Here is a 15,417-nt window from a genome sequence, read left to right as displayed (position 1 = left end):
ATGCGCCGAAACGGCCCCGGGTCACCCGGAACCCCAACCAAACATATGTATAAGTCCAAAATATCATACAAACCTACCAGAATTGTCAAAACACCGATCCGAGGCCGTTTACCAAAAACGTCGACTATGGTCAACTCTAGTCATTTTAAAGTCGAAAATTATATTTTTTTTAAAGAAAAAACCAGATTTAAATTTGTTGGAAATCGACGCGGACCGCGCACGCAAGTTATAAATTATTAAATAAAGCAGAAAGGAAAGCTAGTACTCAAAATGACCCGACACCAAATAATAGGAAGCAACCCAGGAAAATAAAATGAAAAAGGTGTTTTGGGCAAAGAGGGACTAGAGAACCATTTGTTGCATTATAAGGGAGGGAAACAAAAATACCAGAAAGTGAAAGGGTCAGCAGACAGAAATAACTACCAAAGCAAAAATTTGGAGTTTGGAGCACCACTGAAGATGTACTGAACAGACAAGGTCCATCTCTCCTCCAACTATTTTTAGCATCCGGGGATGGAGCTGGCTTGTTCATCCTGCTCTTCCCTTCGATTTTCCTCTGTTTTAACTCACCAAGATACTGCTGCTTCCCGCTACAGAAAGTTACCACCCACTTCACCTTCTTGTAAAACTGCTAATTTTGTGCTCAAATCTTCCAAGAACTTGTCATCTTCAGCTGGATTCCACATTGGTTACACAAACTTTTCAAAGACTAGAAAATACAGGCACATTTCCATCCGGGTATGTTTAATTTCACTACTTAATGGTATATAATTGTGATTATTTCAATAATGTGGTGCTTTTTCATATCTTTCATTAGTTGAATTATTATAGGGTAGTCAAGTTCTTGCGTTAATTTTAAGTCCCAAATGACTAAACAAGTGAAAATATTAATTAGCATTTTCTTGCAACTTTTCCAGCTTAGTTTGGTATTGTTGAGGGGGAGGACTCTGGTAAATTTTCTGCAGTAAAATGATTAATTTTAGTTTCATCTTTATGGTTTAGTCATGTACAGCTGCAAACAGCTTGAAAGGATAAAAATAAGAGATCGATCTCTTTGAAAGATTCCAACCTCCCAAGTAAAGAACTGATACAGATTATGAAAAAAACCAAATTTGATACCTGAATACTCGGTTTATTACCCTGCTGCTCCGCTGGCAAAGTGAATGTAAAAAGAGTTGCAGTTACACCCTATATCCTCCTGAAGATGACAAGACAAGATTTACTAAGTGCAGCTTTTCAAAATTTTGACAGCTGCAGTATCTTGTGGAACAATGTCAGCAGCTCAACTTTATATCGCTTGCTAAATATGTTGGATTAATTATCTATGTTATGAAACTCTGGTTATTGATGGAAAAACATGTATATATGCATTAAATAATCAACATTGATAAAGTATTCTGACAACGGGTAATGGGTATCACTAACTTGAAATATTCAATTAATAGCATTTTCATGAAAGATAATTTTTCCAGGCATGCTCTCAAGTTGGTACTGCTGGATCCGAACCAGTATTGGATAAGCTTTCACAATTTAAAGATGCCTTTTGGAGATTTCTGAGGCCCCACACTATACGTGGAACAGCATTAGGATCCCTGTAAGTGTTTATTATGTGTGAGCGCTTTGGTGAACTTGCAACAGGCACATCTAACTTGTGTTCGACTTGATTTCTTTGGCAGCTCATTGGTTACAAGAGCGTTGATTGAGAATCCAAATCTAATCAGGTGGTCATTAGCATTGAAGGCTTTTTCTGGTCTTATTGCTCTAATATGTGGGAATGGTTATATAGTGGGCATCAATCAAATATATGACATTGGCATTGACAAGTAAGTGATTTGAGTGGAAATATTTGTTAGGTATTGATGGGTAGATTGTTTGTTTGTAACTTTAAGTTGCAGACTCTTCATGCATGATGGGCATAAATGAGTCGCAACCCGCCTGTTCCATTTATCCTCAATAAGATAATGCAATTAATTTTTCACAATGCTTGCAGGGTAAACAAGCCATACTTACCCATAGCTGCGGGAGATCTTTCAGTTCAGTCTGCATGGTTCTTGGTGCTATTGTTCGCTGTGGCTGGCCTTCTTATTGTTGGGATTAATTTTGGCCCCTTCATTACTTCTCTTTACTGTCTTGGTCTCTTTCTAGGTACCATTTATTCGGTCCCCCCATTTCGCATGAAGAGATTTGCTGTCGTAGCGTTCTTAATAATTGCCACGGTATGCTTGTTTCTTTATGTATTTGTTTGCTTCTTATTTCTTCTTCATAAGTTGTGCGTAAAACTATCTAAAATAGTCACTTACATCCATACATCTTGCTGATTTACTGAGAAGTTCTGCATGTGCTGAAGTACCTCCACAGATGAAGCTTTATGCTTGAAATCATGTTTTGAGTAAATTATCTGATACTCTATTGCAAATCTGTACTTTCCCTAGGACACTCTTTTCTTTTTTGCATTTCGTTAGACTTCTTGAATTTATCTACTACTTAGACTTGGAGACTCAAGAAAAGCACTATGGCATCAAATTTATCTACTACTTAGACTTGGAGGCTCAAGAAAAGCACTATAATGCTATGGGATTGCAGAGTTTGGAAAGGGGAGGTCTTACAGATTGGTGCTTATACTTTGACATGCAAATTTGAGGCTCTTTTACAGAAGTTTGCATGCCATATATCACGGGTATATGCTCCCAATTGTAAAATAGAAAGGAGAATAGTGTGGAGGGAAATTGGTGCAGTGAGGGGTTTGACGGAAGGTCCTTGGGTAGTTTGTGGTGACTTTAATGTCACAAGCTACCCAAATGAAAAAAGGGACTGTTTGACGAGGTCTAGAGCGATGGTGGAATTTTCAGACTTTATAGAAGACATGGAGCTGATCGATCCTCAACTAGAAGGGGGTTCTTATACCTGGTTCAAAGGGGATAATCATACAACTGCTTTTCGAATTGACAGATTTCTAATTTCAGAAGAATGGGATGACAATTTTAGAAATATCAAGCAAACTCTCCAACAAAGGTTGATTTCTGACCATGCCCCTGTGTCCTTACGTTGTGGTGCTTGGGAGCAAACTAAGTCATATTTTAAGTTTGATAACCGGTGGCTGAATACTGAAGCTTTTGTAGACAAAAATTAGAGAATGGTGGACATCTTTTGATTTTTCAGGAAGGCCAGACTATATTTTAGCTTGTAAACTTAAAGCTCTCAAAGGCAAGCTAAAAGAATGGAGTAGAAACTAGATATTGAGAAAGCTTATGGTCATGTCAACTGGAGATTCCTACTGAAAATGTTAGAACAAATGGGTTTTGGGGAGAAATGGATCAATTGGATGAAATTCTGTATCTCTACTGTCAGATTTTCTATCCTCATAAATGGATCCCCGGAAGGTTTCTTTCCTGCTCATAGAGGTTTAAGACAAGGAGATCCCCTATCTCCCTTTCTTTTCATAATAGCCATGGAAGGTCTGAACAATATGATTAATAGCCCGTTTGGCCAAGCTGCAAAAATCAGCTTATTTTGAGAAGTGCTTTTTTTTTAAAAGTGCTTTTCTCAAGAGTACTTTTGGTGAGAAGCAGTTTGTGTTTGGCTAATTAGTTTGAAAAGCACTTCTGAGCAGCAATTAGTGTTTGGCCAAGCTTTAAAAAACTGTTTCTAAGTGTATTTTTCTCAAAATTGCTTCTCAAAAAAGTGCTTTTGGAGAGAAGCTACTTTTTTCTGCTTCTCCAAAACTGCTTCTGCTTCTCCTCAAAAGCACTTTTTTTCCTTCCAAAAGCTTGGCCAAACACCTCAATTTTTGGCCAAAAACACTTTTGGCCAAAAAAATTGTTTTTGGCCAAACAGGCAATAAGACAACAAAAGTCAATGGATGCATTAAAGGTTGTGAGGTTGCCAGAAATGGAACTAACAGACTAGAGATCACACATCTCTAATATGCTGATGACACTCTAGTCTTCTATGATGCTGAAGAGGAGCAGTTGAGATTTCTGAGAATTATTTTGGTATTGTTTGAGGGTATCTCAGGACTTCACATTAATTGGAAAAAGAGCCACATTTTTCCCATTAATGTAGTTCCTAATATGGAACAATTGACACTAGTATTGGGAGGAGAAGTAGGAACTCTACCTATTGTTTATCTTGGGATGCCTTTGGGTGCAAAATTTAAATCCAAAGAGATTTGGAATTCTGTTATTGAAAAATGTGAGAAGAAGCTGTCCAGGTGGAAAGCACAATATATATCAATGGGAGGAAGGCTTATCCTAATTAACTCAGTACTAGATTCATTCCTACATATATGATGTCACTATTTCCAATTCCAGTCGGAGTTGCTCAGAGATTGGACAGACTCAGAAGGTCCTTCTTTTGGCAAGGGAATAAGGAGAAAAAGGTCTTCCATTTGGTCAAATGGAAATCTCTCACAGTTGGAAAAGGTCAAGGTGGTTTGGGTATCAGAAACTTGAAAAATCAAAGCAAGGCTCTCAAAATGAAATGGTTATGGAGATACTCCCAAGAACCTCAAACCTTATGGAGCAATGCGATCAAAGTTAAATATGGTGAGGAAGATTATTGGGTGTCAAAGGAAGTTAATACATCATACGGAGTTAGTGTGTGGAGATCTATTAGAGCACTCTGGCCTATAATGAAGAACCATTCTTTCATTAGAGTGAAAAATGGTAACAAAACTTCATTTTGGAATGATAACTGGTTGGGACATGGATGTTTAAAGGAACTTTTCCCTTATATGTATGGTCTGGCTCAAAACCAACAGAAGACAATAGCTGACATGTGGACTTCTCAAGGCTGGGATCTTGTACTTAGAAGATTGTTGTATGACTGGGAGATAGTAAGATTGACTGACTTTTACAAGAATCTGGAAGCATTTAAGGGATTATAGAATGGAGTAGACTCACTATGGTGGTAGAGTCACAACAGAGGAGTTTACAAGGTGAAGGTAGCATATAAGATTTTGAATCACACTAATTCACAAGTAACTAATTGGGCATGGAAGCATATATGGAGAATCAAGATTCCCTACAAGGTAGCTTGTTTCACTTGGCTACTAGTAAAGGAGGCTGATTTGACCCAGGATAATCTCATAAAGATAAGGATCTCATTGTGCTCAAGATGCTTTCTATGTGGGGAAAATGCTGAGACAGTTACTCATCTAGTTTTACATTGCAAGATAACGGACCAACTATGGAAAATCTTTCTCAGGGGTATTTCATGGACAATGCCCTGTAGGATTACTGAAGTTCTTTTCAGTTGGGATGAAGCTGGAGCTGAAGCAACAAACAGAGATAGATGGAGGACTGTCCCAGCATGTATCTGGTGGACAGTCTGGAAAGAGAGGAATTCTATATGTTTTGAGGACAGAAGCAACTCAGTGCAGAAGATCAAGCTTAGTTGTGTTCTACTCTTTTGTTTTTGGTGCAAACAGACTTACACAGAAGTTACTGTGTCAATTTTAGATATTTTAGGGTCTTGCTAGGATTGCATACCAATTCTCTTATTTGTACTTACCTGTAAATATGGTTTTCAATACAACCTATGTACTGATTTTGGTAATATATACAAATGTTATCAGTTCATAAAAAGAAAAGCACTATGGCATCGTGAGAAAAAGGAAGCATGATACAGTTTGTATTCACATGAAGCGTAGAAGGTGTAGGGCAGGTGGTGGTTGTGCGTTTAGTGCCCAGTACATTGTTTCTCTTCTTTTGCCTTTTAAAAATAATTTTTTGCCACTAGCTTTTAGAGAAGATAGCTAGTTAAACATGACTGGTAGCCAAGTGTTAGTTTGAACCTGGTGGCTAGCTACAGTCGGTATAGCTGTCCGCTTGAGTGCAATGGGTTTAGTGTACCATTTTGGCAGTGGAAAATATCTTCACTAGGAAGCCGATTGTAAGCATGGCTTGTAGGATTTCTATGCTTGGTGATGGTTGTCCGAGGGGCACGACCACCTATGTTACCCAAAGTTGTCTTTCTCCTTGCTTCCGTGTTTAAATAGCTCTTGCTCTCTGTATCAATTTCAGACCATAACTCAAAACAGGGGCATTTACCCAAATTGACTCCAATCCAATGTACTGGTGCAGCCTAGTGAACAATATTACCATCTTTGAATTAGGATTTCTAACAGCTTCTACCTGTGACTGCTAGAGGCATTTTGTAATAGCAACCACTATATTGTATCTTGGTCCACACTTACTGTCATTACTAAGGTATTCTTGCAGCTGTTCATAATTGCATTTGAAGATGTCCTCATCATTAGTCGTAAGCAGTTTAAATTATGGAACCCCCTAATCTTATAATGTTTCAAACCATATCCTTTTCTATGGCTTGATCTTCCTTTCTATCAAGAATTATTTAGTTGAACCTTCCATTACCTTCAATAAGACTCTATCATCCATAACAAGTCTAACATCTTTTCACAATTGTAAATGGTTGATGTAGTGCACTTATTCATTGCATTTTAATGTTTGGTGGTGCCAAACAATTTGAGTGTTTGGTGGTGCTCTGTATCTCTTTGCATTGGCCAATAAATATCACCTTCAGTTAAGAATATAATAATTAAAAGGATTCAAGAATTGATATGCATTGCAGGTACGCGGTTTCCTTCTTAATTATGGTGTGTATTATGCCACAACAGCTGCTCTGGGGCTAAGCTTTCAGTGGAGGTGAATGTTTTTCTGCTACACACTTTATTTCTGTGGAAAGATACATTTTCCTTTTCTCCATCTGTCTATGTTATTTATCTAACTAAAGAAACAAAGCCTGCCTATTAACATATAAACTTGCATAGAGGAAAGTAAATTCCTCAAAGCTAAAAAAGCATTCAGTTATACATGAGAAAGCAAACACATCCCAGCATAGGCCAACTTTCAAATCTCTTCCTCATGTTTTAAAAGCCTTTTTGCTATTGTTGTGGGATGATTAGACCAATTCTATGGATGCTGCCGCTATACCGAAAGGTAGTCAAGGGCTTAAGTAATACCTATTGGCATTATAAATAAACAAAAAGTAGAAAAAACATCAATTCAAATTCACATTTTGGCACCCAAATTAATTAATAGCAGTGCAGGAGTTTAAACTCTCAACGTTGATCTTCTCCCTTGCATGCATGTGAAATGAGACATGGAAAAGTAAACATACACTCATACAGAGTAGGAGGTATAATCTTGATAAGTTGGTTCATACTTACTTTTTCTCAAAAAAAGAACAAAAAAAATGAATCTTGATACACTGGTTCACTGGATGAATTCCCAGAATTTAGCTCGAACTATTCTTTTGCACTTCCAATATGAAGTTTGCATATACTAATTTGAGCCAAAATAATAAGTGAACTGGTTTGCTTATCAAAAATAATAATAAGTTAGATGGTAAGGATGCCTCTTTCCGGGTCTTAATTTCCTCCCAGCCCCTTTCTAAAGACAAATTAAGAAAAAAGAATAGTGGTAAAAAAAAAAGATCCAATTTTCAACTTAATTGCAGTACATTATCAGTTTTACTGACTGAATTAACTTTTCTTGTATATTTTTGTTATTGATAATCTGAGTTAATAATATACCTTTTCACCTGCAGCTCACCTGTTGCATTTATTACAACTTTCGTGACTTTGTTTGCACTGGTCATTGCCATCACCAAGGACCTACCAGATGTGGAGGGTGACCGCAAGTAAGTTTTGTTATAAACTTTAAACAATTTTGCTACTTCGTTCCCTTATTTCAGTGGGAAAAGTTTTTATTAAGACTGGGAATTTTACTTCGATATAAATTTTGACTATGAATTTTACTTCGATATAGTATTTTAACTGCTTATACCTGTTGTGAATCTATTTCTCACAACCCATGTATCCTTACTTGAAATGGTCTAAATATCATAAAAATATATTCACATATGGTGTTTACATCAAATTAATAACTCCATGATATGGGTCTTTCTTACACACATTTATATGTATTCTTACTTTAATGTTAACTGATAAAGTTAAATAGGTTGGTTTACAATAAACATCGGGTGTGAATCACCAGGTGCAAGTATGTTTTTATCTTACCGCCTAATGTAAAAATTTCATATTTAGGATTCATAACCTTCCTCTATATGGTGTTTTCTTTGTGTCAAATTAATTGTCCTACTTCCACTGCTTTATTGTTACAAACATTGTGTCCGAGTTCCCTATATGGAAATGTTTTCTCTACAATTCCCCCATTCATTCAATGTTTATTTGGGACTTATTTTATCCATAACGACATTCGAATTGTTTTTCCCCTTATGTTCGAATTATTCAAAGAATTCAGTTTATAACTAATAAAACGAAGTTTAACTCTTACTTATAGATAGGAAAAGGAGTCATGTATTCGTTGAATGGAACTGGTAAAAAGATTGTCTTAGACTGGTCAATAAAACAAAAACAATCGTTTTAGCTACTATTGTCATTGCTGATAGGCATTTCTTCGACTGTCGCGTACTTACTGAAAAGAAACTATTTCAAGATCTCCTATTGTTGAAAAATTATTATAGCTATCTGTTAGAATGTCTAGATTTGTGGTGGAAAAAAAGAAGAATGTGTCTAGATTCAATCTATATGATATACTATTGTAGGTAGAGGATAATTCCTACTAGATTAAAACTGCTGTATAAGGAGACCCTCTTGGGTAGCGTCAACACCTACAGAGTTCGTAACTGTTGATATCTACAGAGTTCGTCTTTTTCATTTCATGTACTTATCTAGGTTTCAGATATCTACCTTGGCAACGAAGCTTGGTGTGAGAAACATAGCGTTCCTTGGCTCTGGGCTTTTGTTGGCAAACTACATTGGTGCTGTAGTTGCTGCAATTTACATGCCCCAAGTGAGTTCATTTTTCCATATAGGTTGTTTGATATTTTACTTTATGTTTGATATATGTTGGCATTTTCTGAAATCCTGATTTTTGCTCTCTGCTGGCAATGATTAATAACTTCATTCTCTTTATTTAACTCGCTACAGGCATTCAGGAGCAGCTTAATGATACCTGTACATACCATCTTGGCGTTGTGTTTAGTCTTCCAGGTACTTTGAGTCGAAATCATTATTGTGGCAGAGTGAGACTTACTTCCACAATGCTCTATCATTTGGTTCTCACACTCGTTACAAATGTGTTGGAAAATTTATGCTTGCCTTCAATTTTCTGATTCCCGTAGACTTATAAACCTAACCATTACTTACCAAGTAATATGAGTAAAGTTGTCAATGACATGGAATATGCTTGGTTGCTATAATGATGTACTAGAAGTCTGAGAGTACCATATATCCCAGTTATTTTCATTTGTCCATAATCGGTTCATCTTTGCTAATTGGTTAAGCCTGTATGCTGAATGTTTATGTGAAGAGATCCCTTTTTATTTCTACTCTGTGAGATCAGAGCATTTCTTCGTTTGGTCAAGAGTATGAATAAATGCATGAGACAAGTAGTGTCAACTCTTAACAAGCATTGCGTTGAGATACCATTGCAGAATATACTCTTCAACTATGTGTAATTTTTTAATTATTGGTACAGCTTAAAGAAGATATTTATTGCCAAACTGACACTCTTTGGTATCATGTTTGTTGTTATAAACAAGGAAAATGTTACTTACACAACTTGACCGATGATAGGATTTGCGTATCATATTGTTGTAGAATCTAAACTACAGTTAGAAAGTTACCTGAAGTTCCTCTATTTACTGTATTTAGTTCGGGAAGTTGCATCATACATTTGGCTTATCTCAGGTTTAAAAAATTTGGTAAATGCCAAAGGAAGAATAAATGGGTTCTGCGCCTTCACAGTAATGTTCTTAATGTTTTATCAATTATATTCTGGGGATAATAGTATTGTGTTTGCTACTTCTTTGTCGGACAAGCTGTGGTTTCACGTAAGTGATTGGTTCCCGTGTTCGGAGTCTTAAAGTTTTCCTCAGACATGTAAAACGGTTTGTTATCTATTTGCAGGCATGGTTGTTGGAAAAAGCGAATTACACTAAGGTAATTTTAATGCAGTTTTGCATGAGTGGGTGGCTGTTATCTAAAGATTATGTTTATTCTGATGGTAAACAATTACAACTTGCAAGCATTGATCTCATTAATCACTTTGTACAATTTCATACTGTCTTTTTGTCACGGCTTCTTTTGTTCTTTGCAAAAGAAAATAGAGTCCACAACCAAGTCGATTGCAATCGATGGTTTAATTTTTCAATTCACAAGCTCGGTCAATTCAAGATTTAGGCTTGCAATTGTTTCGTCCACTGTCCCTGGGAACGGGGGAAGGAGGAGTTTACCACTGTCTGATATTTGCATTTTGTAATTTTTTGCAGGAAGCAATCTCAGCATACTATCAATTCATATGGAATCTCTTCTATGCTGAGTACCTTATCTTCCCTTTCATCTAACAAATACTCGAAAAAAAGTTTTTGTTCTGTAGACTTTATCTTCTCAAGTAGCATCCAGAAGGCGGGGGGAATATCAAAGTAACTATAGAGAATTGGAAGTTTTTTATTTCTGGTTTGGTGCTATCATCTACTGGACAAAGGAAAAGTGTGTCGAAAAATGCCAGTTCTACGTTAGGTTTTGTAAGCCACATGCATGGAGATGCTGGAGTAGAGAATTTCTTTATGCAATTTGATTCAATTGTTGTATATTTCTAGGACATTCATCGATCAATCGAAGAATGAGTTTTAGTCATTTTTTAATTGTTATTGAATAAGAATGTTGTATGAAAATCAGCAGATGCTGTTACCCTCACTTTCAGTTTTGTCTATACACAGCAATAGTACTGCATCTCAATAGTTACAATTTTCCTTACGCTCAATACGAAATGATTATGTTATTTGTATCCAGGAATTCTGACGTTCCAAGATGTTTGCTAAAAGAGTTTTACTCCTATACAGTATGATGTAAAAAGATATTTAAAGTCAAATCACTTATGAAGTAATTACAGGTAAAATTCTGTAATAAGCATTAATTGATAATCTGATAAAAATGGTAATTACTTGCTGTAATGGATTAAAATTCATTGACAGTGTTAGAATAAACAAAGATGTAATCAGATGAACATAGGAAGACATTAGAAGGTGACTCCGAGGCATGCGAACGGAAGAACAGGGATACCTTGAAGTCTCAAGTAAGCTTAAGCATGCCTCCCTATCGATCCGCTCGATCAGAAGTACTTGGATATGCACAAAGAATGTCTAGAAGCGTAGTATGAGTACATCACAGTTGGTACCCAATAAGTATCAAGACTTTATTAATCTTTTTCTTCTGTATAATGTACAGAAGAATGGCTACATCTTGCTTCAAAAATCTAAATGGGAGTTGTAAAGAATCAATCAATCAAATACACCTAAAAATCCTAAACTGCAAAGAATCCTACCAGAAATTTCCTAAAGAAAGAAAATATTTGTTATCCTCCTAACTACTGATCAACATATATGCCCCTACTCTACTAATTCAGTATATACTAGTGTTTCAGAACCTGGAGGTCTTTTCTCCTCAGTTGCTTCTCTAGAAAAAAGTGTACAAGTATGAAGTCGACCAGATTTGAATGGAGATCTTGGAGACAATTGCACCTCCTCCATGACGCGAAATTGGAGCTCTGATGGATAGTCCCTCATACATCCTATCCGAGGTCCAGCTCCTGTACTCCATTTGCATGATAACTGATTAGCCAACTGATATGACTTCATTCTTTTGTGTGAATTTATTCTCTTCATTATCTTCTCTTTTGGGATAGGTTCTCCATACTCTTCTTCATTTTCATCAAATAAGTTCTTCTTTGAAACTGACAACTCTGTATCTGATAAATATTCTTCTGCTGTTTCGTATCCATCTGCAGGAGTTTCCACTGACTGCTGCATGCTGTCCTTTGGCGCTTCCACTTGTCCTGCCTTCTTGAACAGCTCAAGTATGCCTTCCTTTACTGGTATTTCTACTGCAATTTGGGGTCTTAATCCTCGGGATCGTCTCGACAATGGTGGCATTGAACTCTCTGCGTCCTTGCAATACTTTCTAGTAGAATCTGCCTTCTCCCTGTCTGAGCTTTTGGCATTGCTCTCTTCACTAGATTTGGTGAAATCTGGTGCCGATAAACTATTACGCAGACTGGAACCACTCTCTTTCCTTATAAAAGGTGCTTCTTCCCCATCACTGGGCGATTTCTGCAAAATCAGGAGTAAATAAAGCTCAATGCGTTAGCCACGACTTATCTACACTTGATCTTATCCAAATGGCTGAGAAAGCTATGTGTTAGCCGCGACTTATTTTACGATCAATGTGCGAAACACGATAAATGCTGGAAAGGATTACCTGGATAACACTGATGTCGATATTCTGTTGCTCAAGATATGACATAAATTCTTCAAAATTCTCCTCTGTGGGAAGATAATGTCCACTGTGAGGCCACACCACCTATTTCGTACAATAAGTTAGATTCATCAATTCCCAGGTCTAAGGAAAAAAAATTGTGACAAAGCTGGGCAAAACCATGGCAATTTCTCCGTACCTTTAGAACACCATCTTCCACTACTAATCTCCCAGCAGACAATGCAGCACCACCAGCCAAAAAACTCGAATGCTGAAAAGTGCCTTTCTGCTTCAATCCGACATACAAGATCTTGGACACACTTAGCACAAAGATCCACTTGGCATCTTGAGGGCCTCCCCTTGTATCAAGAAGCTTCCCGCTCTGCTTGTAGATGAATTTTCCATCCACCACCACAACTTCATATGCCTCTCTCTCCATCTGTCATTGATTATTCAATACTGGTGAGGTGCATTAAAGATACATTTCCACCTACTCCATGCAGCTAACATAATCACAAGATGTCTGGAAGTACAATTACATGTTTTTAAATTTTAGGAAGGTTACAGACTGAAGTCACCCAAAGACATAACTTAAGCATTTTGAACATCTACTGCCCATTTCGCACATATCCATGCAAAAATAGACACAATCATAGCAAAACACAAATGTTCAGCACTCCTCACTGATTCAAAGACATACAAGTTCATATCCATGCCAAATATAAACTCTAATTGTCATGTGATAAGTCTAAGGGAATTTATCTCTACTAAAGAAGATTAAACTCACCGGACCGAGATACTTGATGCATTGTTGATGAAGTTTTGACCTAAGGCACTTCTCAAGATTTATTTCTTTACCATCACCTATGTCCAACCTGCAAGGCAAATCGCGTGCAAAATAGTTAGTTCAGCAAAATTAATTGAAGAGAAGTTGTTTGTTTGAATTTCTTACTAATCATAGGAAACCTCACCAATAAAAGAAGGGCTGTTTACTGTCAGCTTGGAGCCAGTTATTGTAATAAAATTGAAGATTGTGACCATAACGATGCCGGGGATCAATCTGTTTCCACATTATGAAAGATAAATACAAATCCCACAAATAATAAAAGCAAATATTGTTACTCAAACTTTGTTAGGACCGGAACTTACTGCTTCAAGCCAATGTTGTAATGCAAGCTTACAGGCCTTTTCATCTTTAGACAGACCTTTACCAACCTACAAACACAGACAAAAAGTACCAAAAAGATCAGTACATTAGGGAAAAGAAAAGATACAAGGATTTTGTAGACAGTAATGTCCAAAGCATACCTTAGCAGCTCTAGTTAATGCTCTAGACCAACGAGAAACAGCAGTTTGAGGTTTCTCAATGTCAAAGAATGATATAGAACTATGCTTGAGTTCAACAGTATCTAATAGCTTCCACCTGTAAATTACATTCAAATCAGGAACCAAAAGGAATAGGCATGAAAAATATCATGCTCGTGTATTCGAACTATCATACCATCTTTGCTCTACTAGAACAGCACAATCTGCTAGTTGCCTACGAGTCCGAAAACTTTTGTATGTCTTCTGCAACTTTAAGGCAGCACGATCTCTGTGTTCACCGTATTCTGGTGGCACAATCTGACTATTCTTCTCAGAGATGCTATGCAATTTGTCAGGAGTTTCGTCCCTGCTCCTACGGCTGTCTGATCTTATCATCATCTTATCTTCCTTATCAAATACAGGAGACTTGAGTGCCAACTTAGCCTCCAATTCCCTCCTTTTAAAACTAAGAGTTCCTTCAATGATCATCTTCCCAGAACCCAAAGACCTCAACATTTTTGACTGTTCAGGATTTTGGTTGTCGAAATTTATAGGCTGCAATGCAGTCCTACCGTCACTTCCAAAACTTATCGTTCTCACTAAATACGACTCCAACCTACTATTCAAATCATCCAAATTGGCAAATGGACAGGAAAACGATATGCCCATCTGCCTAAAATAAGTTAAACAAGATAATTTCTATTCCTAAAAGAATTTCCAAACCTGCAAAAATAAAGACAAAAGGATTAGAGCATAAGACATTAGTCCAACAATGCTTTAAAACTGATCAAGCTTTTGTAGAAACATAAGAATGTGGTGAACTTTGTTCTTAAAAAAGAAAGAATAATGGAAAACCTAAAGAATTAGAATTTTACAATAGATGCCCGACATTCCATAAAGCATTAGAATTTAATTGTCCTTTTTGATGAATAGTAACTCAACCAAAAACCCAGCTTATCTGGTCTTGAATCTCATAAATAAAAAATTACAAATCACATTAAATGTTTGGGTAGAATGGAGTTGTAAATTTTGACTTAGATTAAATTCAATCCATTTGAATGCCTTGAAAACATCATCTCAAATTATTTACCATTTGCATATTATTGTGAAAATAGCAAGGAATGGGAAGAAAAAAACACAAAAGAACATAATGTCATAGAAAATGGAGAATGTGATTTTTTTTTTCTCAAGAAAAGGTTTGAAGCAGAACAAAAGTCTGATCTAATATGAAAAGGACATAAACAAATGCAAAAACTGAAACAGAATACAATGTTAACAAAATGCAATCTTTTTAACACCTAGCAGTTTGAACAAACAAAAACAAAAATAATAACATGAGAAAAGGGTACAACTTTTTACCTTACACAATAAATAGATATGACAATGACAAATTTGTCAGATTCTAAAGGAAAAAGCAATGAGAATGGAGAGGAAGAAAGAAAGAGTTTAGTTGAGAAAAAAATGTAGAGAAATTTGGGAGCTTATTTTCTGAACAAGAATGGAGTGACTGAGTCTAGGAACACTGGTTGGTGAATGGCGATGTACGTTAGCTGTCCTTTGTCTATTCAATCCAACAAATAAACCATATATTTATAAGGGAAGGTAGAAATTAGAGAGAGAATAAAAAGTATGGAGACAAATGACAGAAAATAAGGGAGTGTAACAGATAGATACTTTTCCAACCACGTGTTCTTCTGCTTCACTACATAACGAAGTTTCACATGAAATTTACTTCAACTACATCAATTTTTATTTCATTTACTGTGTTTATTTGAATTGTGGGAATTGATGATACTGTATTAGGATGTAAC

The 15,417-nt window shown here is 36.4% G+C and overlaps 2 protein-coding genes across 2 annotated transcripts; one reads left to right on the top strand and one right to left on the bottom strand.

The window, feature by feature from the left end:
* On the top strand, window positions 412–10,798 carry LOC109223328 (homogentisate solanesyltransferase, chloroplastic). The gene is made up of 10 exons (XM_019387587.1): window positions 412–738; window positions 1,473–1,594; window positions 1,677–1,823; window positions 1,991–2,216; window positions 6,592–6,665; window positions 7,570–7,662; window positions 8,720–8,837; window positions 8,975–9,037; window positions 9,956–9,988; window positions 10,318–10,798. The coding sequence occupies exons 1-10, from the start codon at window positions 514–516 to the stop codon at window positions 10,390–10,392; spliced, it is 1,176 nt and encodes a 391-aa protein (XP_019243132.1). The 5' UTR covers window positions 412–513; the 3' UTR covers window positions 10,393–10,798.
* On the bottom strand, window positions 11,219–15,184 carry LOC109223327 (IQ domain-containing protein IQM6-like). The gene is made up of 9 exons (XM_019387586.1): window positions 14,966–15,184; window positions 13,803–14,329; window positions 13,610–13,724; window positions 13,451–13,516; window positions 13,273–13,361; window positions 13,089–13,176; window positions 12,501–12,740; window positions 12,305–12,406; window positions 11,219–12,156 (listed from the first exon to the last, which is right to left on the bottom strand). The coding sequence occupies exons 2-9, from the start codon at window positions 14,273–14,275 to the stop codon at window positions 11,437–11,439; spliced, it is 1,893 nt and encodes a 630-aa protein (XP_019243131.1). The 5' UTR covers window positions 14,276–14,329; window positions 14,966–15,184; the 3' UTR covers window positions 11,219–11,436.

Source organism: Nicotiana attenuata, chromosome 3 (genome assembly GCF_001879085.1).
Source record: "Nicotiana attenuata strain UT chromosome 3, NIATTr2, whole genome shotgun sequence".
NCBI classification, from domain to species: Eukaryota; Viridiplantae; Streptophyta; class Magnoliopsida; order Solanales; family Solanaceae; genus Nicotiana; species Nicotiana attenuata.
The sequence above is the reverse complement of the archived record's forward strand: the minus strand, read 5'-3'. Positions and strand labels throughout refer to the sequence as shown.

What these genes read in the sequence shown, in the direction of transcription:
- LOC109223328 (XM_019387587.1), top strand. Translation starts at nt 514, where the DNA reads ATGGAGCTGGCTTGTTCATCCTGCTCTTCCCTTCGATTTTCCTCTGTT. An exon ending in TATGACATTGGCATTGACAA is followed by an intron (nt 1,824 to 1,990) that starts GTAAGTGATTTG and finishes CAATGCTTGCAG; the next exon opens with GGTAAACAAGCCATACTTAC. An exon ending in CGTTCTTAATAATTGCCACG is followed by an intron (nt 2,217 to 6,591) that starts GTATGCTTGTTT and finishes TATGCATTGCAG; the next exon opens with GTACGCGGTTTCCTTCTTAA.
- LOC109223327 (XM_019387586.1), bottom strand. Translation starts at nt 14,275, where the DNA reads ATGGGCATATCGTTTTCCTGTCCATTTGCCAATTTGGATGATTTGAAT. An exon ending in GTTCTAGTAGAGCAAAGATG is followed by an intron (nt 13,725 to 13,802) that starts GTATGATAGTTC and finishes TGTAATTTACAG; the next exon opens with GTGGAAGCTATTAGATACTG. An exon ending in AAACAGCCCTTCTTTTATTG is followed by an intron (nt 13,177 to 13,272) that starts GTGAGGTTTCCT and finishes TTTGCCTTGCAG; the next exon opens with GTTGGACATAGGTGATGGTA.